General features: G+C 49.8%; 1 protein-coding gene across 2 annotated transcripts in view; it reads left to right on the forward strand.

The window, feature by feature from the left end:
• TTLL9 (tubulin tyrosine ligase like 9) overlaps positions 1 to 27,699 on the forward strand; it is a 70,087-nt gene that overhangs the window by 18,566 nt on the left and 23,822 nt on the right. For both annotated transcript variants that reach the window (XM_068263733.1, XM_068263734.1), the window contains 6 exons: positions 4,085 to 4,196; positions 6,372 to 6,557; positions 6,904 to 6,972; positions 7,065 to 7,155; positions 8,440 to 8,480; positions 15,651 to 15,738. In XM_068263733.1, coding sequence (XP_068119834.1) covers positions 4,085 to 4,196; positions 6,372 to 6,557; positions 6,904 to 6,972; positions 7,065 to 7,155; positions 8,440 to 8,480; positions 15,651 to 15,738 — 587 coding nt within the window. The remainder of the gene's footprint in view (positions 1 to 4,084; positions 4,197 to 6,371; positions 6,558 to 6,903; positions 6,973 to 7,064; positions 7,156 to 8,439; positions 8,481 to 15,650; positions 15,739 to 27,699) is intronic.

A 27,699-nucleotide genomic window follows, 5' to 3' on the forward strand; every position in this document is an offset into this window, starting at 1 on the left:
TGTGACCCCCAACAAAACAAATTCAGCAATCATGAGGCTCCCCATCGAGACAAATTCAGCAATCGTGAAGCCCCTATCAAGACGAATTCAGCAATCATGAGGCCCCAAACATGACAAAGTCAGCAAGCGTGAGGCCCCCAACATGACAAATTCTGCAATCGTGAGGTCCCCAACAAGACAAATTCAGCCACAGGGGGATGCTGTGGCTGGGTGGGCTGGCAGTGATGCTGGGCTGTGCTTGGCTGGTTGAAATAAATGCTGGCCTGACTGGTGGTGATGCTGTGGCCTTTTTGACAGTGATTCTGGGCTGGTTGGCTGGTGGTAATGCTGGGCTGGCTGGCCTCGATAGTTTAGGTAATGACAGGTGCCCCTAGTTAAGGTAGCGCCAGGAGTCCCCCAGTTTAGGTAGCGACAGAAGGACCTCAGTTTAGGTAGTGACAGGTGCCCCCCAGGTTAGGTAGTGAGTGACAGGGACCACCAGGTTAGATAGTGTCAGGTGCCCCCCAGTTAGGTAGTGAGTGACAGGGACCACCAGGTTAGGTAGTGAGTGACAGGGACCCCCAGTTAGGTAGTGAGTGACAGGGACCCCCAGGTTAGATAGTGAGTGACAGACGCCCCCCAGTTAGGTAGTGAGTGACAGGGACCCCAAGGTTAGATAGTGAGTGACAGGGACCCCCAGGTTAGATAGTGAGTGACAGGGACCCCCAGGTTACCCAGTGAGTGACAGGGACCCCCAGGTTACATAGTGAGTGACAGGGACCCCAGGTTAGGTAGTGAGTGACAGGGACCCCCAGGTTAGATAGTGAGTGACAGGGACCCCCAGGTTACCCAGTGAGTAACAGGGACCCCCAGGTTACATAGTGAGTGACAGGGACCCCAGGTTAGTTAGTGAGTGACAGGGACCCCAGGTTAGGTAGTGAGTGACAGGGACCCCCAGGTTAGGTAGTGAGTGACAGGACCACCAGGTTAGGTAGTGAAAGACAGGGACCGCCAGGTTAGGTAGTGAGTGACAGGGACCCCCACCTTAGATAGTGAGTGACAGGGACCCCCAGGTTAGATAGTGAGTGACAGGGACCCCCAGGTTAGATAGTGAGTGACAGGCGCCCCCCAGTTAGGTAGTGAGTGACAGGGACCCCCAGGTTAGATAGTGAGTGACAGGGACCCCCAGGTTAGATAGTGAGTGACAGGGACCCCCCAGGTTAGGTAGTGAGTGACAGGGACCACCAGGTTAGGTAGTGAGTGAAAGAGACCACCAGGTTAGGTAGTGAGTGACAGGGTCCCCCAGGTTAGATAGTGAGTGACAGGGCCCCCCAGGTTAGATAGTGAGTGACAGGGCCCCCCAGGTTAGATAGTGAGTGACAGGGACCACCAGGTTAGGTAGTGAGTGACAGGGACCCCCAGGTTAGGTAGTGAGTGACAGGGACCCCCAGTTAGGTAGTGAGTGACAGGGACCCCCAGGTTAGGTAGTGAGTGACAGGGACCCCCAGGTTAGATAGTGAGTGACAGGGAACCCCAGGTTAGATAGTGAGTGACAGGGACCACCAGGTTAGATAGTGAGTTACAGGTGCTCCCCAGTTAGGTAGTGAGTGACAGGGACCCCCAGGTTAGATAGTAAGTGAGACAGGGACCCCCAGGTTAGGTAGTGAGTGACAGGGACCACCAGGTTAGATAGTGAGTGACAGGTGCCCCCCAGTTAGGTAGTGAGTGACAGGGACCCCTCACTCACCTCACAGCAGTAGCAGCAGCTTCAGACCTCGATCAGCGGGCAACCCGACCAGTTAGAGCGGGCGCACGGAAGTGATGTCAATCAGTCAGTGGTCACCGGCTGATCGAGGTCTGATGCTGGCAGCGGCGGCCGGGGGAGACAGCGGGGCACCCCAATAAATTGGGGGCACCCGCGGATATGTTGGGGGCACAGGCCCCCCTAAAATAGGGCTAGGGACGCCCCTGGGCACACATAATATAACACCGCAGTTTTTTAACAGTTTAGTTATCAATCTGAAGCCACCCCAAAGAAAAAAAAATAGATACTCAACTATGGAGAGGATGGGACAGGAGATCTGGTTCTAGATCCACCCACATAGGGGTATGGATGGACGGAGGTGTTAATTAGAGTCAGCTGCAGGGCCGAGGCAGAGGCGAGAGAGGCTCCAGAACTCACTGAGCTATCATTCCTCTATTGTGTTTGAATTGAAACACGTGCGGGGAAACTCTTCCATAGGAAACAATGGCGCCGCTGGCCGAATTGCTTGTGCTAGCGATTCGGCCATTGCCATCTGTTTCCGTGCGGGAGGCTACAAATCCCGTAGACATGGCACAGCTGATGGAATTCTTCTGCGTACCCGCAGACTAGGAAGTGCCGCCGCGCGTCTCACAGCCACGCGCGGCACAAGTGAAAATGGGCCCTTATGCTTGGCATACACAGCTTGTGTTTGCTGCTCGATTCTCCCATTTGATCGTTTCGCCGCTCAATTCTGCAGTCGATTCTCTTATTTTACACTCCTTCAGGAATCGAGCAGCAAAACGATCGGGCGGGAGATCGGACATATCGGAAATTATCTATCGAGCCATCTAAATGGCTCAAAAACGAGCCGTGTATTCCCAGCATTAGGAGTTGGGGCCCTGGGGCGCCTCTTAAGGTGGCCACACACATGCAATAAAATGATCCGATTTTGTCAATTCGATAAATATCATTGGATATCCCGAAATAATCAAAAGTTTCTTTTCATTCGACTGAAAAATCTGATCGGATTTCCCATTTTTTTTTCGATTTTAATCGATCCGGAATGCTGGAAATGTTTCATCAATTTTTCTAAAGATTGTTAGATTGTCAATTTATTAATATAACACCCTAGCAATTTTCTCAGAGTTTCCAATCATTTTTATCATAATTGGGGAATAATTGAACATATGTGTGGTACATTGGTCAGAGAAATTGATAGCAATTCTTGAAATTGAACAGATTATTAAAAGATTGTATGGTGTGTGGCCACCTTTAGTCTAATAGCAATCAGTGTGTGATGGCTGGGGTGGGATGGATGGAGGGGCGCACTTTGGTGTCTCAGCCTTGGGTGCTGGAGGACCTTGTCCCAGCTCTGGTCAGCTGGGCAGCTTTGTAATAGTTGGCTAAAGAGGGCATTCCCACTCCCCCAGCAGTTTTTGACATGGTGAGAATCTTCCTATGGATGCTGGGATGTTTACCAGGCCAGATAAAACGTGTACATTGGGGTTGCAGTTTGACGATGTCCCCTAAGGGAACTTTAACTGGAAGAACTTGGAATAAGTATAGGATTCTAGGGAGCAGTATTATTCTAACCAAATGAATTCTGCCTGACAATGATATATTATATTTATTCCTGTCTTGCAGATCCTGGCTTAATTTTTGCAAAAATGGGTGGGTAATTACATTTGTAGGGATCAGAGGGTTGTTTTGTTAAATTGATTCCTATGTATTTAATGTATTTGTCCTGGTATGCTAAGTTTAAGGATGCGGCTAATCTCCGTCGCACCTGGGTGGATATCACTATAAGCATTATTTCAGATTATATTCAATTTTACATTGCCCAATTCGTCACTTTACTTCCTGTTTCTAGCGATGGGACAGGAAGTGACTTTAAAGAGACTCAGAGATGAATATAACTAGAGATTTTTACTTACCCGGGGTTTCCTTCAGCCCCATAAGCACGGATGCGTCCCTTGCGGTCCTCCCGCGGTCTCCCATTCAGCCGCAATCAGCCCCAGTAACTGGCTCAGTCGTGTCAGTCCGGATCAACTGCGCATGCGCAGATGACCCAGACTGGACCCGACTGAGCCAGTTACCGGGGCTGATTGCGACTGTACGGCAGACCACGGGAGGACCGCAAGGGACGCATCTGTGCTTATGGGGCTGGAGGAGGCCTCGGGTAAGTAAAAAATCTTTAGTTATATTCAACTCAGAGTCTCTTTAAGACTTTTTTTTATACAAAGCCAACACCTTTTCATAGAAGTTCTGCTTTCACGTATGTTTTGAGTACTATGAGCTGTGCACACTGGTTGCTGCCATGGCTGATTATGACTATTATAGTAATAAATCCTGTGTTCGCAGTGATGGAGATTGGGACTTCTACTGGTGTGACGTTGGCTGGCTACGAGAGAACTTCGATCACATTTATATGGAGGAACACGTGCGCATCTGCCACTTCCGCAATCACTACGAGGTGACCCATCCCATTCAATATGGCGGGGAAGGGAACGTACCTTCATTTCTACACATATACGGGCTGCAGCAGGTTTGACGCTCAGTTTGGAATATACTCCAGCAGTTTCTGAAAGTTCAGCTCAGGCCTGTCTCAGCTTTTCTCTTTTGGGTAATAAATCAATGACCTATAACACACCTGTACCTAGGATGATACAGTATATGGCCAATATAGCCAAATTCCACAGTTATCCCACTGAACTGAGATGGGTATGGAGGCTGCCATATTTATTTCCTTTTAAACAATACTAGTTGACTGGCAGCTCTGCTGGCCTATTTGGCTGCAGTAGTGTCTGAATCACACACCTGAAACAAGCATGCAGCTAATTAAGTCAGACTTCAGTCAGAAGCATCTGATCTGCATGCTTGTTCCGGGACCTGAACTCTTGCACAGGACAGAAGGAAAACAGAGAGAATTGCACCCTGTATGTGTTTAGAGAGTTAGTTTAGTTTGTCTAATTCCCCCTAATCTGTGACTAAGCACAAATTGTAACCTGATACCTCTGTCAGCTGATCTGACTCATTTGTAAACACAGTATGTTAAAGTGTACCAGAGATCTGAAAAGAAGAAGATTTGATTATACTCACCTGCAGCTTCCTCCAGCAGCATAAACCTGTCTGAGTCCCTCACCGTCCTCCCGCGGTCTGCCGTTCAGGCACAATCATCCCCTGGCAATTGCTTCAGTCACGTCACTCTGGGTCTTCTGCACATGCGTAGAAGACCCAGACTGCACCTGACTGAGCCTGTTACCGAGGCCAAACGCGACTGAACGGCAGGTCGAGGGAGGACGGTGAGGGACTCAAACAGGTTTATGCTGCTGGAGGAAGCCACGGGTGAGTATCAAATCTTCTTATCAGATCTCTGGTTTACTTTCCCTTCCATGAAAGCAGGAAGTAGTCAAACTGCAGATTTATTGCAATAGTTATATAAGCTGTAGCAAAGGAAGTTTTTTCTGTAAGGCTGCTTTCACAGTGGGATGTTACAGAGGCAGGTTAGAGCAGCTTGTAACGCAGCCCAACTCACAGTAATGAAAAATCAATGGGCTGTTCACAGTGCCCATGTTGCGTTACAGTGTAACGCTGGACGTTCAAAGAAAGTGCAGCATGCTGTGCGTTGTAGGTGGTTTTAGCTGCTTTAGACTGTTTGCACATGCTCAGTAAGGGGAGAGTCCACTATTGTTCCTAGCCACATGGCTAATTAATATTCACTGCACTGTAGTGTTGTCCAGATCATGAACAATTCGGATCTTTGATCCGGATCTTTTTTGTGAGTCGAATCATCCGGATCATCATAATGAACGGTTCGGTTTACAGTAGATGTCTGGAAGAAACAGGAACTGCAGCTTCTGTGCACAAGCACAATCTTCCTGCTGCATCTCTCCCTTCCCCATTAGCACCCTCAATGTGCCTTCATTCTCCTGCACCTCTCACTCTGCTGCACCCCCTGCTTCCCTAGTAAAATGATTCAAAGATTCAGTTCAAAGATCCGGATCTTTTCAATGATCCGATTCGAATCATCCAAATCATTGAAAAGATCCGGACTTCCCAGGATAGTAAACGGGGCACCAAGAGCCGCATAACGCAGCTCAATCTGACGTCCAACTTCAACACCACCATGCGCTGCGTTAGGGGCACGTTATGGGACCTTAACATCCCCTAAAACGCAACGTCTTGGTGTGAAAGAGGCCTAAAGGTTATTATGCTGTTGCTTATCTTTTTTAAAGGTACGCTTTAAAATTGAGTCTTACAGTATTTCACTTGATAAAGCCATGATTCTCACACTGCCAGGGAAAGTAGAACCTTTTTTTTGACAGGCTATTTGTTAAATATATCAGTTATTATTTTTATCATGACATCTTGAAAAAAAAGACAAATAAAAAAGCAAAAATCATAAAAAATAAAGAGGACTATTGCAGTATTTCTAACAGAAAGACAGCCAAGCAACTGATACTGTTTAATGACCCTGAACTACACAAAGATTTGGTGCCGTTCTATACAGATTAATGATTTGCTGCTGATTTCATCCATTTGAATACTGATTGTGATTTATGTAAGTTTTTTTTTTCTTCCTACTAAAACTTTTGGAACTAAAAATTGCGGGTGGACTGAGACAGATCTTGTGTCACTTTTGCTGCAGCTCACCCGCAAAAACTTCATGGTGAAGAACCTGAAACGCTTCCGGAAGCAGCTGGAGAGGGAGTCTGGGAGGCTGGAGGCCGCAAAATGCGACTTCTTCCCAAAGACATTTGAATTGCCTTCAGAATATCATCTATTTGTGGAGGAGTTCCGCAGAAATCCTGGCATCACCTGGATCATGAAGCCTGTAAGTGATAAAAGGAGGTTTGCCTGTACATAGTTATGGTACATAGTTTGGTCGAAAAAAGACATCCAGGGCATATATCTGAAGCAATAAAATCAGTTTGGTCTGCTGTTTTCACTGGAGATAACCTCTGATAATGTATTTTATGATCAGTGCCTCCCTCTGACCCGACTCTTCAAAAGGAGCAAAAGCAGAAATCATTGTCATAGGAGAGAAAGCACTCATTACTAAACTTATTCATATAATGAAGACAATGTATATTAGAACAGGCTTTTGTATTTCAGGGTGGCCACAGGAAAAGCAATACTGACAGGAGATACGCTTTTAATGTATTTTTTTCCCTCTGCAGGTGGCGAGGTCGCAGGGGAAAGGGATTTTCCTCTTCCGGAGGTTGAAGGACATCATGGACTGGAAGAAGGTACCAGCCTGCAGGAGGGGCATGTAGTGCGGGGGGAGGAGCAGTGACACCTCACCCCACATCACTTTCGTCTGTTTTTATCTCTTCCTCAGGACGGAAGTCGTGTTGACGAGCAGAAAGATGAGATCCCAGTAGAGAATTATGTAGCGCAACGTTACATAGAGAACCCATATTTAATTGGAGGTGAGACAAGATATTCTATAGTAATATATGCATTAAAAAATGGGAGATGAAACAAGGACTTCAACTAATGAATAATATGATCAGGTAGACTAGTGATTGGACTACATGTACTTATAATAAGGTCCAGTTGTTGGATATACCCTGACCTTATTTCTCTAACCCTAACACACAATTACTCAATAACCAAGTTTGTGAGCTTTGCGGTCTTTGGCATCAATAATTTGCACTGAAATGAAACAAATCTGATTGGCTGTTTGTGGCTCCACCCCCTTTTCTGAATTTGAACCCCAGTCGCCCAATGACTAACTGTACCAGGTTTGAGGCTTGTGCCATTAACAGTGCAAGAATGGCAGCAATTAAATATTTCCCTTGAAAATCAATATTTCGACGACTAGGGGTTTAATTCAGTGCACTCCCTCCTTCCCCTGTATGTGTTTTTTTATGCTGGTGTATGTGCATTGTGCGCATGGATACATTACATTAGCTCCCTTGTGCGATTGGTATGATGCGCTATCTGTCCCAGGAGAGGACGTCAGGATGTGTGCTCCTAATCGCTAGATAGGTTTGATGCAATGAATGTTTGCATGTCTGCACTATGCATGTTACAGGGCCAGAGTTAGGACACTTATGTTAACCTGGGTACTTCTGCTCAGTGTTGGTGACTAAGCAAAAGAATGCATTCTTCTGTGAACTAAGACCCCGGCTTTTAACTTAGCTGTAGGGTTAACAGTGGTGCCTGGATGAGTGAATCTGTGAATGCATTTGTTTGAACATTTGCATGCGAGAGTGCGAAGGGTTAATAGATTTTTGCTGTTTTCTGGTCACACCCCCTTCAGCACCTCCCTTTCCTTAATAACTTATTTAATGTCCTAACTAAAGGCGATGTGCCTGGATATATGTGTTTTTTCCTTGAAAATCAATATGTGAATTTTGATTGGCTTTTGTAGGCTCCATCCACTTTTATGAATATTAATCCCAGTCACCCAGTTACCAACTGTGCAGAGTTTGAGAACCCTGCCATTAACAGTGTAAAAATAGCTGCAGTTTACATTTCCCCCAGTGAAATTTGTCTCCGCCCACTTTTTGGTTATGGGGATAAAAGTCTCCAGGTATTAGGTTATTCCAGGTAATGCACAATATTGTGTGTGCCAAATGTCATTCAAATCCGTTCAGCCATTGTTGTGTAATTGAGTAACAAACATTCAAACTTTCGCACTTATAATATTAGTGAGATAACGCTTTATTTTCCAGAGGCTGTTATGTACGTTTTATTTTAATTTGCAGAAAGAAAATTTGATCTGCGTGTGTATGTTCTGGTCACATCGGTAAGATGCATTACTATTGGCTTGTGTTGTTATTTCAGAAATCGGCTGCTCATGTCTAACCATTCTCCAGTAACCAAGAACACCTTGTAGTGTTAGAAGCAGAAAATTGCTCAAATGAGTATTTTGGTATTACACAAATCCCCACATCCTTATTTTAGTTTTATACATTAATGGACTTTAAAGGGGACACATAACCTAAACCAGTTGTATATATTCATGATTACACACCTTAACATGGTTAAAACTTGAATGTTAATTAATAAAATCAGACAAAGTATTCATAAAAACATAGGTATCCTAGGAAAAATGTACACAATGATGCACCACCCTTGTTTACAAAAATCCTACAAATATATACAGATCTTATATATTAATAGATTAAAAACACTTCCAAATATCTTTTGGAGCAGCAACATATTCGCCACTACTCCGGTCAAAACTGGTATGTGAAGGATATTTTACATTTTAGCAACCCCCAAAACAGTCAACGTGTTTTGTGAAGGAAAATTCCCTTCTTCAGGAGAAGCAATTGAACATTCACAAATTAGTGGACTAGGGTTTAGGTAGTATGAAAAAATTCCTGTTACCATCTGACACAAGGATTCTGATAAACCCTCACTGGAGGTAGACCGTCTGGAGGGATATCTACAGCGTCAGGCTGCACTTGGTGGCGACCATGCCCCGAGTTGTGTAATAATACTTAGGATTTCAGAAATCTGCTGCTTATGTCTGATAATACTTAGGATTTCAGAAATCTGCTGCTTATGTCTGATAATACATAAGCCTCATCTACACGGGTAGATGAGGCTGCGATCCGGCGACTCGATTAGCCGGCGGATCGCCTCTTCCGCGTCCCCCGGATTCGATTCCCCGCTCGTCTCCACCGGCGCCGCTTATCTTCCGCTCGATTCCCTGCCATTGTCCCCTCGCGGGGAGCGAGCAGGGAATCGGCGGTGAGGAGATCCGTCCTGTCGGATCTTATCAATCGAGCCGCATCAGCGGCTCGATTGATAAGGAGCATCGCCGCCTGATTACACTCCGGATTTCAGAAATCGGCTGCTCGGGTCTGATTACACTCTGGATTTCAGAAATCGGCTGCTCAGGTCTGATTACACTCTGGATTTCAGAAATCTGCTGCTCAAGTCTAATAATACTATTGCTAGGTACACACGATGCAATTTTCTCCCAGATTTACTGTCAGATCGATTATTTCCAACATGTCCGATCTGATTTCCAATTGATTTTTTAATCGATTTTCTGTTCACTTATATGAAAAATCGATCTGAAATCAGATCGGACATGTTGGAAATAATCGATCTGACAGTAAATCTATCAAAAAATTGCATTGTGTGTACCTAGCATTAGAACTTCATCTACTTAGATCTACTGCTCAGGTCTGTTAATTCTTTCAATTTTTAGAAATCTGCTGCTCAGGTCTGGATTTCAGAAATCTGCTACTTATGTCTGATGAGTGTTTAGATTTTATGAAATCTGCTGCTCATTTCTGATCACACTTAGGATTTCTGAAATCTGCTGCTTATATTGTGCTTATGGGAGTATGGGAGTAACTCACACAGGACAAATACAAACTGAAGGGTAACTTCTCCATCAGGCTTGCAAAAATATACAGACAAAAAAAGAAAGAGATACATACCTCAGTAGAGGCAGGGCCTGATTTGTACTCTCTACCACCCAAGTCCACTGATACCAGCCGTCCTCCTTCAGTGTAGGTAGCGAGATGATCCCTCCCCCATGGGCATAAAAATAGACCCTTCAAGGGATGCAGCTGCAGGGGGTGGGGGGCAGAGGCCTCAGGGGGGAGAAGTTTATTTTACCTCAACAAACAATATGATGGCAGTGGTAAAAAATAGCAGGACCTACACCCCCTATAGCATTAACTAGAAGGACAAGATTCATACATGTATATAGCAAAAAATTGTATAAATTTTATTGAATATCAAGAGACAGCATAAAATCAATAAAAGGAACATGGGATGGCCACCCCGTCACGACACAAACCATCCAACTCCTCATACACACCATCACTCACTAGCCGGCATCTGAAAAGATCGGACCCAATGCATAGGGTCTATGTTCCAATATCTACTGGTTAACAGCAATTCCAGAGCAGTTCAAAAATATTACAGACCAAAGTATGGCTCACTATTGATGTGTAATCCACCAGGATAAATGGATGGGAGTCTATGCAGCAGGTTAGAAGCGGGTTGTTAGTAAGCAAGAGCGTAACAAGCTGTATGCGAAATGACCTATAAATCCATGCAAAAGCCAGGCAGCATAAAAGAACACACAGATCGGATCTCCACGATCACAGTTCATATGCAATATGTATAAATGCCCAGCAAAGAACCTGTCAACGTGCAACAGTTTGGCTCACCAGACCGCATCAGAGGATGGTAATCTTGTCTCCCAGGCATCCATCAATGAAGTAGAAATAGATTGTGCATGTGTGATGCTCCAGCAGGTGCCCCAGGCGGGTATGCGAAGGCGTGCAGAGGAATGGCACAGCAAGTCCAAAGCAAAGTCCACCTCGGCCCCGGGACCGGGCAGCTTGCACGGCTGGATGTCAATGCCTTAGTGCGGACCCGCAATGCGCTGAATGGAGGGCGGGACGGCGTGGCGTCCCATGCAGGAAGTATGCGGCTCCCCCGACGTTTCGCCGGCTTCCGGCTTCCTCAAGGGGGCGTGGTTGCCACAATACTGTTTCCCCTCACCTTTTACCCAACAAGCAGTCAATCCATTCATACGCAAAGCACGTTCGTTCCTATAGAAACAAAAAACCATAGTGGGCGTGTGGGACCGGAGGCATTGCGTGGACGTCCCAATGACGTAATTCGGCCAGTGCGGCGATAGGCGCATATTATGAAAACTGCCCCACACCGGGCCTATCCACCAAAAGGAGATGGAGAGACAGAACGGTGACGTATTCATGCCACAAAATATATGCTGTTACACGGGAACAAGGAAGATTTATCTCCGTCACCGTGTGAAGCACAGGTACGCGCATCCCCACACAGGCCGATAATGCACTTCCCGAGCACACTCCCACCATATGGATAACCTAATCAAATAAACCCCTAATTACAATATATGTGTAGGGGTAACAACTTCTATTTAAAATTATAGCTGCCAAAATCGTGCCCTTACCAGAGAATAAATGATCAATGATCCCAAGATACACACATGTCACCATTGGGATCTAGATCGAAGTGAAGCTTATGCATACGTTTATTTATATATTTGGGGGCTATCTGTCAGCAAACTTCTCCTTTATCGGAGTGAAGGCAGAGAGGCCCCATAATAATGGGCACAATGGAGAGGTACAGTGGTTGCCTAGGGCCCAGGAGAGGGCGACAGACCGCCCAAACGACACACATACAGGGACACACAACAAGCCGAACTCAGGAACTACAAAGGTAAAAAATGAGCATAATTCATCTGCTCATTCAAGCCTGGTTCAGTACAGGCCTTTAAATTATAAATCCATCGGGATTCACACCATAACAGAAGTCTATCCAGATTCCCTCCCCTAATAGTGGGATGTATACGATCAAGGGCCATGAATTTGATCCCTCTTGTGGTGCCACCATGTTCCCGGGTGCAGTGCCTTGCCACCGGGGAGGTGACATCGCCCCCTTCAATATTTTTTATATGTTCAGACATGCGCTCCCGCAGGGTACGCTTGGTTTTACCAACATAAAAAGCGCCACAGTGGCATAATATATAGACCACCAATTTGGTTTTGCAATAAAAAAATGGGACAATGTAACTCTCCTCCCCCCTGGCAGTACAATCACCCTACCGACCTGAATGAATTGGCAATAGTCACAACCACCACAGGTATAAATACCCGTAGTGGGGCAGTGTTTCCTAGGGGACATGCCAGAGAAGTGACTGCGCACGAGGGCATCACGCAGGGACCTAGCCCTGCAAAACGTTAAACTCGGATGTGCTGATATTTGTGAACCCACCGTCGGGTCATTGCGCAAAAGGTACCAATGTTTGTCCAGGATGGCCTTAAGTGCAGGGTGCTGCGCACAATATCTCGTAAAGAAACGTAAGGGTGCGTCCGCTCCCTTCTCCACCCTTTTTCGCTGTAGGAGGAGATTCTCCCTCCTGCTTTTCCAAGCCCGATTAAATGCCCTCCGTAAACAGCCATCCTCGTATCCTCTCGCCTGAAATCTCTGTCTAAGGTCTCGTGCTTCTTTTAGGAAGGATTCGTCCTCCAAACAATTTCGGCGAGCCCGTAGGTATTGACCGATAGGTATACCCCGTATAGTATGTGAGGGGTGAAAACTATCTGCGCATAGCAAAGCATTGCTAGCAGTGGCTTTACGATGAAGGGTAGTACAAAGCCGACCAGTTTGAGTGATAGAAATCTTGATGTCCAAAAACGCAATACACTCAGGCTGCACCTCCAGTGTGAACCTTAAATTCCTCTCGTTTTTATTAAGACATGAAACAAAATCGGCCACCTCTGCAGAAGTACCGGTCCACAAAATTAGAATATCGTCTATATATCTGTGCCATGATAATACATGGCACAGATAATCCGACAGGCGTTCATCAAAGAAGACGAATCTCTCCCAATCCCCCAGGTACAGGTTTGCGTACGATGGGGCACACGTGGTTCCCATCGCCTCGCCCTGCACCTGGAGGAACCTCTCTCCATCAAAAGTGAAAATATTATTAGTTAACAGAAAATGTAGAAGATCCAAAATAAAACCGTTGTGCGCAGCATCCTGCACCCCCAGCTCACCCAGGAAATTGGCCACAGCATCCACCCCGGGGCCATGGGGGATGCACGTATAGAGCGACTCGACATCCAGGGACACCAGAAGAACCTTCCCCATGGGCATAAAAATAATCCCTGCAAGGGATGCAACTGCAGGGGGGGCAGAGACCTCAGGGGGGAGAAGTTTATTTTACCTGTCCTGACAGACTGACAACTAAGGGTAGGGAGAGAAAAAACTTTCCGCTCTATGCACAATTGTTGTAATGACTGCATCTGCTCAGCTACTAATAAGGAATCATAGATCAAAGATTTGTAGACAGTCCCTATTCCGCGTGCGGCAGGCTCTTGTGTAAAACGCCCTCTGCCCAGCCTCTCTACCCCTACCTAAGTACTCTATACTCAGAGATGGACAGAGTGAGTGTAATAAGCTGGGACTGGGAGCACACTTGTCTGTCAGTTTTCTATACGCGTTTTCTGTACACCATGTGTGTCTGTATGTGTGAAAACATTATTATTATTATTATTATTTAGTATTTATATAGCGCCAACATATTACACAGCGCTGTACAGTGTATATATATATATATATATATATATATATATATATATATATATATATATATATATTGTCTTGTCACTTGTTTTATCACAGAAGCTAATGTAGAGAAGATGTGTGAGAAAACGCCTGCAGTGCTTCCCTGCTGTCTGTTTTTATCTGCATGGGGAAAACACATTCAAGTGTGTACTAGCCAATGAAATGATATTTGTTCTCAATTTACCTGTGCAGAAAACGGCAATGGTGATGGTGGGGTGGCGGGTTATGGCCCCATCCAAAATTTTGCAGGGGGGCCCAGTGATTTCTAGTTACGCCCCTGCCCTCCCCCCTTCCCTCCAGTATAGGTAGCTAAATGACTCCCTTAATTCCTCCTTTTTCCCCTTTCAGTTTAGGTTGCCAACTCGCCTTCACACCGCAGCAACCGTCCGTGTCACTTATTTCTTCACTCGTCTCCAGTGCAGAAGCTTCCTTTTCCTCGCCGTCTCCAATGCTTCTCAAGTCAATAGCCGCCAGCCACAATGCAAATGTGCACAGAGAGCAAGGTGGCTGCAGAGTACTACGTTCAGGCGCTTGCCTGATCTCCCTGCATTGCAGCATTAGCAAGCTTGCAAATGCTGCACCAGTTTAGCCTGCTGCTTTGGTGCCCTTGCTCTGAGTAGGGGGAAACGCCTGGATGTTCCAGAGGCTTCTCGGATCCAGCGCTGGGTTCCTCTAAGCATATTCGCCAAGAGATTGTATCCTTGTGGCCACGCCTCCAGTCCATGTACGCGCGTGACTGTACCGCACATGCCCATTTATGGTCTGCACACGCACAGAAGCATGTAGCCTATTTCCTTCATGCTACTCGGGGTGTGCAGACCGTACTTGCACATGTGCATTATGGTCACAACCGTTGCATTCCTACACAGACAGGAGCTTAGCTACAGAGAGGAAGAGAGACCCAGCGCTGCAGCGGTGGGTTCGGGGATAATCTGTGGAGCACCCAAAGGCTTCCCACTACTTAGATAAGTATCTCATTTTCAGGCCTCTTGCACACTACATGCAATTCCGATTTTTTTATACGGCATTTTTGATTCCGATTAAAAAACGTAGTAGCATGCAGTTTTTTTAATCTGAATCAAAAATCAGATCAGATAAAAAATCGGAATCACATGCAGTGTGCAAGAGGCCTCAGGGTTTTTTTTCCTTCACAGGGTTGTTTTAGGCTGGTTTCACACCAGGACGTTGCGTTTTAGGGGACGTTATGGTCGCATAACGTGTCCCAAACGCAACGCCTGGTGCTCTCTAATGTGGACGTCAGAGTGAGGTGCGTTGTGCAGCTCACTCTGGCGTCCGTGATGCGCACTCTTGGACGCATGCGGCATCACGTGGTCCCGCCCGGCCAATCGTCGCACAGAGCGGCCGCTCCAGGAAGTAAACACTGCACGTCACTGAGTGCAGTGAATATTAATTAGCCATGTGCTTGGCCGCTCTCCGCTCCTCCCCAACATTACAACGCATGTGCAAGCAGTCTAACGCGGCTCTGCCGCTTATAAAGTACTGCATGCAGTACGTTCTGTTATGGCGCAGCGTTACTGAGTAACGCAACGTGGGCACTGTGAACAGCCCATTGATTTTTCATTGCTGTGCGGTGGAGTGCGTTACAGGCTGCTCTAACGTGCGCCTGTAACGTCCCACTGTGAAACCAGCCTTAAGCCTAACCTGTAGTTAGCCAGCTGTGGTCCTCACCAGTGACCCCCTTTTCTAGTTGTTACTCAGCCTGTCCTTGTGCTCACACTATCTAACGCTCTACTGGTTCTGTAATCCATATTAGGCTATATATCTGTTGTCTTTGTGTTGTAATCCATGTGTCTCACTGCAGTACATTCCGCTACGAGCCTGGCTTTACCGAGACGGCTTTGCACGGTTTTCCAACACTCGCTTCACGCTAAGCAGCATCGATGACCAGTGTATCCTTCCCGTAACTATATGTTGGTCTTTTGTGTGAGCGTATCACATAAAACATGACGAGATTGCAGCAGCAGCACAGTCTGAGGCACTGGAGCACAGCTAGTACAGAAATGGAGGAGATACCAAGATGGAAGATTCTGATTGGTCGCTCTGGGTAACTGCTCCAGCTCTGCACCAGGTATGTTTTTAGGTCTCTTTGCACTGGTTTTGGCAGCAACAAACAGTTACCAGGCAGCAGTGAGCAGTTAAGAGAGTTTGATAGGCATTTCACTGCCTATCAACAGTCCATGGAAAAGAGGCCTTAAAGGGATACTTAAAGGGTACCTGAGATGGCAGGATATAAAAGTTTTAAACATACCCGGGGCTTCCTCCAGTCCCCTCCATGACAATCGTTACATCACCGCCATCCTCGGGTAGATGCCCCGTTAGACTTGTCAGTCTCGGCACACTGCGCATGTGCGGCCTTTCCATGCATGCGGTAGAATTGCTGCCGCTACTGAGCCACATTACCGGGACCAATACAAGGAGAATGGAGCTTCTCAGGAGGAGGGTGAGGGACTCATCGGTGCTCATGGGGCTGGAGGAAGCCCCAAGTAAGTATCAAATCTTTTTATCTGGCCATCTCAGGTTTACTTTCAGACAAAAAAAAAGCAGTTTTACTTACCTGGGCTGGCCTCGTTTGCCTTAACAAGGAACTGAACTCAGAATTTCTGCTCTAAAAGATAAGCAACAGCACAATAACCTTTAAAGAAAAACATTTATTTGTTACATCTTATAAAAATCTTGCAATAAATCTGCCGTGTGTCTACTTCCTGCATTCATGGAAGCAGCAATATTTTTAACATCCTGTGTTTACAGATGAGCTCTCTGCTGTGGCAGTCAGCTGAGGGATCAAATTACAACTTGTGTGTAGTCACAGATGAGGGGGAATTAGACAGGCTCAACTTTGTAAATACACACAGGGTGCATTTCTCTCTGTTTTCCTGCTGTCCTGTGCAAGCATGCAGGTCCACTTTAATTCAAACTTGGCTTTCATCTGACTTTGCGATGTCATTACCGACTATAAGGCCTCTTTCCCATGGACAGTTGATAGGTAGTGAAATGCCTCTCTAATGCTGCATACACACTTGAGATAAACGTCTTTGGAAAAGGCAAGATCACAGACCAATTTTATCCTATTCCATGTAGTATGAGAGAATACTCTACACAGTCTATTCTATGGAGCTGAACTCCCCATCAGATAGAAATCTTTGCAAGATGCTGCACACAAAGATGCTGTACACATTCAAAAGATCAGTATCTGCAAAAGATCTCTTCCTGCAATAGATCCATTCCTGCAAAATGCATTCATAGTCTATGATATCTGCAGATCCTCATACACACCTTGTTTAACAGACATTCATCTGCATATCTGGCAGTCATCTGCAGATCTGAAAATCCATCCTGGTGGATCTGATCTGCAGATGATTGCCTGTTAAACAAGGTGTGTATGATGATCTGCAGATCTCATAGACTATGAATGCATTTTGCAGGAATGGATCTATTGCAGGAAGAGAGCTTTTGCAGATAATGATCTTTTGAATGTGTACGGGCATCTTTGTGTGCAGCATCTTGCAAAGATTGTTATCTGATGGGGAGTGCAGCTCCATAGAATAGACTGTGTAGAGCACGGGTCCTCAAACTACGGCCCGCGGGCCACATCCGGCCCGCCTTCTCATGCTTACCGGCCCGCCAGTCATTCCCCCCATCAAACCGCCGCTGGCCGAGTTCTACCGGCCCTCCACACCACTGCCACATCAAACCGCCGCTGGCCCGAGTTCCCGAATCCAGTCCCCGCCGCTGCATGCATGCAGCGCGACTTCGGGTAACCATGGCAACCACGCTGGGCTCGGAGCGGTGACGTGCGCCGAGTGGGCGATCATGCGCACAATGACGGGAGGTGTTCGGGTTCCTTCGCGCTGGGCTCGGGGCGGTGACGTGCGCCAAAGGGGCGGTGACGTGTGCCGAGCGGGCGATCATGCGCACAATGACGGGAGGTGTTCGGGTTCCTTCGCGCTGGGCTCGGGGCGGTGACGTGGGCAAAAGGGGTGGTGACGTGGGCAAAAGGGGCGCGAGGATGTGAGGTGCTATTCAGAGCGTAGCACTAATTCCAAAACGAGCAGTAAATGTATGTTCTCCTCTCGGACAACACTACTAATACCTTCATTCTTATTAGCAGCTCCGGAACAAGATCTGTTATTGTACCATTACCATAGTTTTTTTTTTTTTAGTGTCTGCATCCACTACACCAGCAGTTCCAGCTGCAATACAGCAGGCCTGCCAGGCCAGCAGCAGCTCTTGGCAGCCCAGGTGCAGGGTTAGCAGCAAAACCACCAGCAAAATCTTGGCCAGCAGCACTTCCAGCCAGTACCAGGCCAGCAGCACTTCCAGCCAGTACCAGGCCAGCAGCACTTCCAGCCAGTACCAGGCCAGCAGCACTTCCAGCCAGTACCAGGCCAGCAGCACTTCCAGCCAGTACCAGGCCAGCAGCACTTCCAGCCAGTACCAGGCCAGCAGCACTTCCAGCCAGTACCAGGCCAGCAGCACTTCCAGCCAGTACCCGTACCAGGCCAGCAGCACTTTTAGCCAGTACCAGGCCAGCAGCACTTTTAGCCAGTACCAGGCCAGCAGCACTTCCAGCCAAAACCAGACCAGCAGCTGCTCACGCCAGCCAGAACCAGGCCAGCAGCACTACTAGCCAGTACCAGACCAGCAGCTGCTCACACCAGCCACTACCAGACCAGCAGCACTACTAGCCAGTACCAGGCCAGCAGCACTTTTAGCCAGTACCAGGCCAGCAGCACTTCCAGACAGTACCAGACCAGCAGCTGCTCACGCCAGCCAGTACCAGACCAGCAGCACTACTAGCCAGTACCAGGCCAGCAGCACTTCCAGACAGTACCAGGCCAGCAGCACTTCCAGCCAGTACCAGGCCAGCAGCACTTCCAGCCAGTACCCGTACCAGGCCAGCAGCACCTTTAGCCAGTACCAGGCCAGCAGCACTTCCAGCCAAAACCAGACCAGCAGCTGCTCACGCCAGCCAGTACCAGGCCAGCAGCACTTCCAGCCAGAACCAGGCCAGCAGCACTTCCAGCCAGTACCAGGCCAGCAGCACTTTTAGCCAGTACCAGACCAGCAGCTGCTCACGCCAGCCAGTACCAGACCAGCAGCACTACTAGCCAGTACCAGGCCTGCAGCACTTCCAGACAGTACCAGGCCAGCAGCACTTCCAGACAGTACCAGGCCAGCAGCACTTCCAGACAGTACCAGGCCAGCAGCACTTCCAGCCAGTACCCGTACCAGGCCAGCAGCACTTTTAGCCAGTACCAGGCCAGCAGCACTTCCAGCCAAAACCAGACCAGCAGCTGCTCACGCCAGCCAGAACCAGGCCAGCAGCACTTCCAGCCAGTACCAGGCCAGCAGCACTTCCAGCCAGAACCAGGCCAGCAGCACTTCCAGCCAGAACCAGGCCAGCTGCACTACTAGCCAGTACCAGGCTAGCAGCACTTCCAGCCAGTACCAGGCCAGCAGCATTTCCAGCCAGAACCAGGCCAGCAACACTTCCAGCCAGAACCAGGCCAGCAGCACTACTAGCCAGTACCAGGCCAGCAGCACTTCCAGACAGTACCAGGCCAGCAGCACTTCCAGCCAGTACCAGGCCAGCAGCACTTTTAGCCAGTACCAGGCCAGCAGCACTTCCAGCCAGAACCAGGCCAGCAGCACTTCCAGCCAGTACCAGGCCAGCAGCACTTTTAGCCAGTACCAGACCAGCAGCTGCTCACGCCAGCCAGTACCAGACCAGCAGCACTACTAGCCAGTACCAGGCCAGCAGTACTTCCAGACAGTACCAGGCCAGCAGCACTTCCAGACAGTACCAGGCAGGGGCGTAGGAATAGGCCCTGCAGCCCCTGCGCCCGCGGGGGGGCCCGGCCCCCCCCCTGGGGCCCGCTCGCGGCCGTTTTGTGGGTGCTGGAGGGGTGGCAGCATGAGGGGAAAGCCTTGCCCACAGTCGGCGGGGAGAGGGGTAGTTCCCCCCTCTCCCTCACCTCGGGGCTCTCCCCTCCAGCTCGTAAGTGTCTGTGGGGCTGTGGTGGGCAGCGAGCGGCGGGCAGATACATACCTGCTTCCGTGCGTTCCATCGGAGACTTCTCCCTCTAGCGGCTGACGTCACTTCCGGAAGTGACGTCAGCCGCTAGAGGGAGAAGTCTCCGATGGAACGCACGGAAGCAGGTATGTATCTGCCCGCCGCTCGCTGCCCACCACAGCCCCACAGACACTTACGAGCTGGAGGGGAGCGCAGAGGGGAGAGCCCCGAGGTGAGGGAGAGGGGGGAACTACCCCTCTCCCCGCCGACTGTGGGCAAGGCTTTCCCCTCATGCTGCCACCCCTCCAGCACCCACAAAACGGCCGCGAGCGGGCCCCGGGGGGGGGGGGGGGCCCGCTCAGAAAATCTGCAGGGGGGCCCGGTGGGGCCTAGTTACGCCCCAGGCCAGCAGCACTTCCAGCCAGTACCAGGCCAGCAGCACTTCCAGCCAGTACCCGTACCAGGCCAGCAGCACTTTTAGCCAGTACCAGGCCAGCAGCACTTCCAGCCAAAACCAGACCAGCAGCTGCTCACGCCAGCCAGAACCAGGCCAGCAGCACTTCCAGCCAGTACCAGGCCAGCAGCACTTCCAGCCAGAACCAGGCCAGCAGCACTTCCAGCCAGAACCAGGCCAGCAGCACTTCCAGCCAGAACCAGGCCAGCTGCACTACTAGCCAGTACCAGGCTAGCAGCACTTCCAGCCAGTACCAGGCCAGCAGCACTTCCAGCCAGAACCAGGCCAGCAACACTTCCAGCCAGTACCAGGCCAGCAGCACTACTAGCCAGTACCAGGCCAGCAGCACTTCCAGACAGTACCAGGCCAGCAGCACTTCCAGCCAGTACCAGACCAGCAGCACTACTAGCCAGTACCAGGCCAGCAGCACTTCCAGCCAGAACCAGGCCAGCAGTACTTCCAGCCAGAACCAGGCCAGCAGCACTTCCAGCCAGTACCAGGCCAGCAGCACTTTTAGCCAGTACCAGGCCAGCAGCACTTTCAGACAGTACCAGACCAGCAGCTGCTCACGCCAGCCAGTACCAGACCAGCAGCACTACTAGCCAGTACCAGGCCAGCAGCACTTCCAGACAGTACCAGGCCAGCAGCACTTCCAGCCAGTACCAGACCAGCAGCTGCTCACGCCAGCCAGTACCAGACCAGCAGCACTACTAGCCAGTACCAGGCCAGCAGCACTTCCAGACAGTACCAGGCCAGCAGCACTTCCAGACAGTACCAGGCCAGCAGCACTTCCAGCCAGTACCAGGCCAGCAGCACTTCCAGCCAGTACAAGGCCAGCAGCACTTCCAGCCAGTACCAGGCCAGCAGCACTTCCAGCCAGTACCAGGCCAGCAGCACTTCCAGCCAGTACCAGGCCAGCAGCACTTCTAGCCAGTACCAGGCCAGCAGCACTACTAGCCAGTACCAGGCCAGCAGCACTACTAGCCAGTACCAGGCCAGCAGCACTTCCAGCCAGTACCAGACCAGCAGCACTACTAGCCAGTACCAGGCCAGCAGCACTTCCAGCCAGTACCAGACCAACAGAAGCTCCTTTAAGCGAGTACCAGGCCAGCAGCACTTTTAGCCAGTACCAGACCAGCAGCTGCTCACGCCAGCCAGTACCAGGCCAGCAGCACTACTAGCCAGTACCAGGCCAGCAGCACTTCGAGCCAGTACCAGACCAGCAGCACTACTAGCCAGTACCAGGCCAGCAGCACTTCCAGACAGTACCAGGCCACCAGCACTTTTAGCCAGTACCAGGGCAGCAGCACTTCCAGCCAGTACCAGACCAACAGAAGCTCCTTTAAGCGAGTACCAGGCCAGCAGCACTTTTAGCCAGTACCAGACCAGCAGCTGCTCACGCCAGCCAGTACCAGGCCAGCAGCACTACTAGCCAGTACCAGGCCAGCAGCACCTCCAGCCAGTACCAGATCAGCAGAAGCTCCTGTAAGCTAGTTCCAGGCCAGCAACTCCCACCAGCCAGTACCAGGCAGCAACTACCACCAGCCAGTACAAGGCCAGCAGCAAAACCAGTACCAGGCCAGCAAAAACTCCCACTAGCCAGTATTAGAAGCAGGCCAGCAGCTACAAGTACCCTTCCAAAGGTAGTCATGTCCAAAAAAAGAAAAATTGACTCTGAGTGCAGAATATTTAAAGAGCAGTGGACCTATGATTACTTTTTTATACAGTGCAAGGAGAGAGCCGTTTGTCTGCTATGTCAGGAGTCAGTAGCTGTATTCAAAGAATACAATTTGCGCCGACCAGGCCCGGCCCTAGACTTTTTGCCGCCTGAGGCAAAATTCAAAAAAATCGCCGCCCCTCCCCCCCCCCCCCCCAAGCCGTGTGTGTGTGGGGGGCCGCCCGAGCTGGAGGGGATAGCGGGCAGGAAGGGGGTATTGGGCCTAGCGGTGGGGAGGGGGGTCGGACCCCCCCCTCCCTCGCCTGGGTCCCCCGTCCTCCGCTCCCCTCCAGCTTTAGAAGTGAGGTCGCTGGCTGCAGCTATATTGTAAGAGGCAACGGGCGGGGATCACTCACCTCTTCCTCGTTCCAGCCCGAGCCTGCGCTCCACTGACATCACTTCCTGCGGCGTAGCAGGAAGTGACGTCAGTGGAGCGCAGGCTCGGGCTGGAACGAGGAAGAGGTGAGTCCTCCCCGCCCGTGGCCTCTTACAATATAGCTGCAGCCAGCGACCTCACTTCTAAAGCTGGAGGGGAGCGGAGGACGGGGGACCCAGGCGAGGGAGGGGGGGGGTCCGACCCCCCTCCCCGCCGCTAGGCCCAATACCCCCTTCCTGCCCGCTATCCCCTCCAGCTCGGGCGGCCCCCCACACACACAGACGGGCGGCTGCCGCCCCTCCAGAAGTGCCGCCTGAGGCAAAAGTTTCACCCCGCCTCATGGGCGGGCCGGCCCTGGCGCCGACACTACGAAACACGACATAAAGACAAATATGATTGTTTGGTTGGACAACTGAGAAAAGACAAAATATTAAAACTGAAAAATGTACTGTCAACTCAACAAAATACTTTTGTGAAGCAGAAGCAGTTAAATATTTCATCACTGCGAGCGAGTTTTCATGTAGCCAAGCTGATAGCGCGCAGTGGCAAACCATTCACAGAGGGAGAATTTGTAAAAGAATGCCTTCTTTCTGTTGCCAAAGAGGTGTGTCCAGAGAAGACTGATTTGTTTAACACAGTGAGTCTTTCAGCACCAACAATTACCCGTAGAATTGAGGAAATGGGGGACAATTTGCATCAACATTTGCACAAATCATAAAAAAATCTGTGCTATTTTTCGTTGGCACTTGACGAAAGCACAGACGTTCGTGATTCTGCACAGCTTCTTATTTTCATTCGTGGAACCAATTCACAATTCGAAGTCACAGAGGAGCTTGCTGCCCTGCAAAGTATCAAAGGAACTACAACAGGAGAGGATATCTATGAAAAAGTTTGCCAAACTTTTACTGATTTGGAGCTGGACTGGGGTAAATTAGCCAGTGTTACAACTGACGGTGCTCCTAGTATGGTGGGATCTGTGAAAGGAGTAGTAGCACGCATTAACCAAGAGATGGACAAGCACCGCTATTCGCGTCCTATAGCCATACACTGCCTCATCCATCAACAAGCGCTGTGTTGTAAATCACTGAAATGGGACTCTGTCATGAAAGTTGTGGTCTCTTGTGTGAACTTTATTAGGGCTCACGCACTAAACCACAGGCAATTTCAAGAACTGCTGTCTGAGCTGAATGCTAGCCATGAAGATATTTTATACCACACAGAAGTCCGTTGGCTGAGTCGAGGGAAAGTTTTAAAACGATTTTATGATTTACTTCCAGAGGTATCTGCTTTTCTGCTTTCAAAAAACAAAGAAATACCGGAGCTTCAAGATGCAGAATGGAAATGGCACCTTGCCTTTCTGACAGATGTCACAGAGCAACTTAATGTTTTAAATCTGCAACTTCAAGGAAAGGGGAAGCTCGTCTGTGACATGTACTCTCATGTGAAAGCGTTTGAAGTAAAATTAGAACTCCTCATTAAACATGTAAAGGAGGAAAACTTTTGCCATCTCCCCATTACTCAAAAGCTGTTGGCTGAAAAACCAGAAGTGGCATTCCCAAACCAAAAATGTGTGGATGCACTGGAAATGCTGAAAAGGGAGTTTCAAATGAGATTTAAAGAGCTTCATCTCCATGAACAGGACATACAACTTTTCCGGAACCCCTTTTCAGTTGACATTGACATTGTGGATCCAATTTATCAAATGGAACTGGCTGAATTACAGAATTGTGACTCTCTGAAAGACTCATTCAAGTCAATCAACCTTACTAATTTCTATGCTTCTCTTGCCTCTGAGACATATCCTAATCTCAGAAAACATGCCCTCAAAATGGCAACCATCTTTGGAAGCACCTATGTCTGTGAACAGACTTTTTCCCGAATGAAACACCTGAAATCCCCAACCAGATCCAGAATAACTGATGCGCACTTGCATCACTTGTTACGGATGGCAGTGACAAACATGGAACCGGACATTGACTAGCTCATCAGCCAAAAGCAGGCACACACTTCCCATTGAAATAAAAATGTGCAGAGTGCATGGAAATAGATAAAGTGTTTCTCAAATTATCAGTAGCATCACCATTCACCCAATACCCAGAAACCCAGACCAGCTGCATCACCTCCCACCCAGACACCCAGGCCAGCTGCATTGCCTGCCACCCAGAAACCCAGGCCAGCTGCATTGCCTGCCACCCAGAAACCAAGGCCAGCTGCATTGCCTGCCACCCAGAAACCAAGGCCAGCTGCATTGCCTGCCACCCAGAAACCCAGACCAGCTGCATCACCTGCCACCCAGACCAGCTGCATCACCTGCCACCCAGATATCCAGACCAGCTGCATCCCCTGCCACCCAGACCAGCTGCATCACCTCCCACCCAGACACCCAGGCCAGCTGCATTGCCTGCCACCCAGAAACCCAGGCCAGCTGCATCTCCTGCTACCCAGACCAGCTGCATCACCTGCCACCCAGACCAGCTGCATCACCTGCCACCCAGAAACCAAGGCCAGCTGCATTGCCTGCCACCCAGAAACCCAGACCAGCTGCATCACCTGCCACCCAGACCAGCTGCATCACCTGCCACCCAGATATCCAGACCAGCTGCATCACCTGCCACCCAGACCAGCTGCATCACCTCCCACCCAGACACCCAGGCCAGCTGCATTGCCTGCCACCCAGAAACTCAGGCCAGCTGCATCACCTGCTACCCAGACCAGCTTCATCACCTGCCACCCAGACCAGCTGCATCACCTGCCACCCAGAAACCAAGCCCAGCTGCATTGCCTGCCACCAAGAACCCCAGACCAGCTGCATCACCTGCCAGCCAGACACCCAGACCAGCTGCATTGCCTGCCACCCAGACCAGCTGCATTGCCTGCCACCCAGACCAGCTGCATCTCACCTGTCACCCAGACACCCAGGCCAGCTGCATTGCCTGCCACCCAGAAACCAAGGCCAGCTGCATCACCTGCCACCCGGACCAGCTGCATCACCTGCCACCCAGATATCCAGACCAGCTGCATCTCACCTGTCACCCAGACACCCAGGCCAGCTGCATCACCTGCCACCCAGAAACCAAGGCCAGCTGCATCACCTGCCACCCAGACCAGCTGCATCACCTGCCACCCAGAAATCCAGACCAGCTGCATCTCACCTGTCACCCAGACACCCAGACCAGCTGCATCACCTGCGACCCAGAAACCAAGCCCAGCTGTATTGCCTGCCACCAAGAAACCCAGACCAGCTGCATCACCTGCCACCCAGACCAGCTGCATCACCTGCCACCCAGACCAGCTGCATCACCTGCCACCCAGACCAGCTGCATCACCTGCCACCCAGATATCCAGACCAGCTGCATCACCTGCCACCCAGACCCGCTGCATCACCTGCCACCCAGAAACCAAGCCCAGCTGTATTGCCTGTCACCCAGAAACCCAGACCAGCTGCATCACCTGCCACCCAGACCAGCTGCATCTCACCTGTCACCCAGACACCCAGGCCAGCTGCATTGCCTGCCACCCAGAAACCAAGGCCAGCTGCATCACCTGCCACCCAGAAACCCAGACCAGCTGCATCACCTGCCACCCAGACCAGCTGCATTGCCTACCACCCAGAAACCCAGACCAGCTGCATCACCTGCCACCCAGACCAGCTGCATCACCTGCCACCCAGATATCCAGACCAGCAGCATCACCTGCCACCCAGATATCCAGACCAGCTGCATTACCTGCCACCCAGAAACCAAGGCCAGCTGCATTGCCTGCCACCAAGAAACCCAGACCAGCTGCATCACCTGCCACCCAGACCAGCTGTATCACCTGCCACCCAGAAACCCAGACCAGCAGCATCACCTGCCACCCAGAAACCCAGACCAGCTGCATCACCTGCCACCCAGACCAGCTGTATCACCTGCCACCCAGATATCCAGACCAGCAGCATCACCTGCCACCCAGACCAGCTGCATCACCTGCCACCCAGACCAGCTGTATCACCTGCCACCCAGATATCCAGACCAGCAGCATCACCTGCCACCCAGAAACCAAGGCCAGCTGCATTGCCTGCCACCAAGAAACCCAGACCAGCTGCATCACCTGCCACCCAGACCAGCTGCATCACCTGCCACCCAGACCAGCTGCATCTCACCTGTCACCCAGACACCCAGGCCAGCTGCATTGCCTGCCACCAATATACAGGTAGTTTATTTGATGTTTAATTTTCACTACAAATAATAGTTCCGGCCCCCCAACAGACTGAGTGACCGTGACCTGGCCCCCGGTATAAAAAGTTTGAGGACCCCTGGTGTAGAGTATGGCTCTCATACTACATGGAATGGGGTATAATTGGTCTGTGATCTTGCCTTTTCCAAAGACTTTTATCTCAAGTGTGTATGCAGCATAACTCTCACAACTGCTTGCTGCTGCCTGATAACGGCTCACTGCTGCTTAGTAAGGGCCTTTTCCCACTGTATACAGTGCGATGCGGCTACATAGCCGTATTGCACTGCTACCGAACTGTAACCAATGCACGGCAATGGAACAGTTTCCATTGTGTGCTGGTTATGCGGAGCAATCTCTTTGATTCTCATACGGTGCACGCTGCAGATTCTCATACGGCCGCATTCGCGTCCCTTCTCCTTCATTCACTTCTGCATGGGGAGATGCGGAAGTGACACGAATGTAAGCGAAAGTGATGTGATACAGCGAGGTAGTCGCATTTGCATCACTTCGCTAGTGGAAAAGCGCCCTTAGGGCCCTTTTCCACTACGGCGTTTGCGATGGCTGAATCGCAAAACCGCAAACCGCTAGTGATTTTACAAATCGCTACAGTTTGCTTTTAACATAGGAATCGCGGTAGGTCATTTCCACTACCGCGATTCGTTTTTGACCTGATCGCGATCGCGCGGCGGAGCGATTATTGCCGCGATTTTGCTATGCAGTGCTTAGCATAGCAAAATCGCGGCCGCAAACGTCGGGAAATCGCCGGTCATTTTTTACATTTTGCGATTCAGCAATCGCTAGCGTTCAGCGCGAACGCTAGCGACTGCTAATGGAAAAGGGCCCTTACTGCCACAAGCAGTTACCAGGTAGCATTGAACAGTTACCAGGCAGCAGCAAGCGGTTGTGAGAGTTTGAGAGGCATTTCACTGCCTATCAACTGTCCGTGGAAAAGAGGCCTTAGTTTTGTCAAAAGCCCATGTACCCCAGGACACACTGTGATTTGTCTGACATCAGCTAATCAAGAAAATATTATATTAAGCTTGCCTTTGGGGGGTATTCAGGTAGACAACCATCT

This window comes from Hyperolius riggenbachi, chromosome 12, assembly GCF_040937935.1.
Source record: "Hyperolius riggenbachi isolate aHypRig1 chromosome 12, aHypRig1.pri, whole genome shotgun sequence".
Lineage (NCBI taxonomy): Eukaryota > Metazoa > Chordata > Amphibia > Anura > Hyperoliidae > Hyperolius > Hyperolius riggenbachi.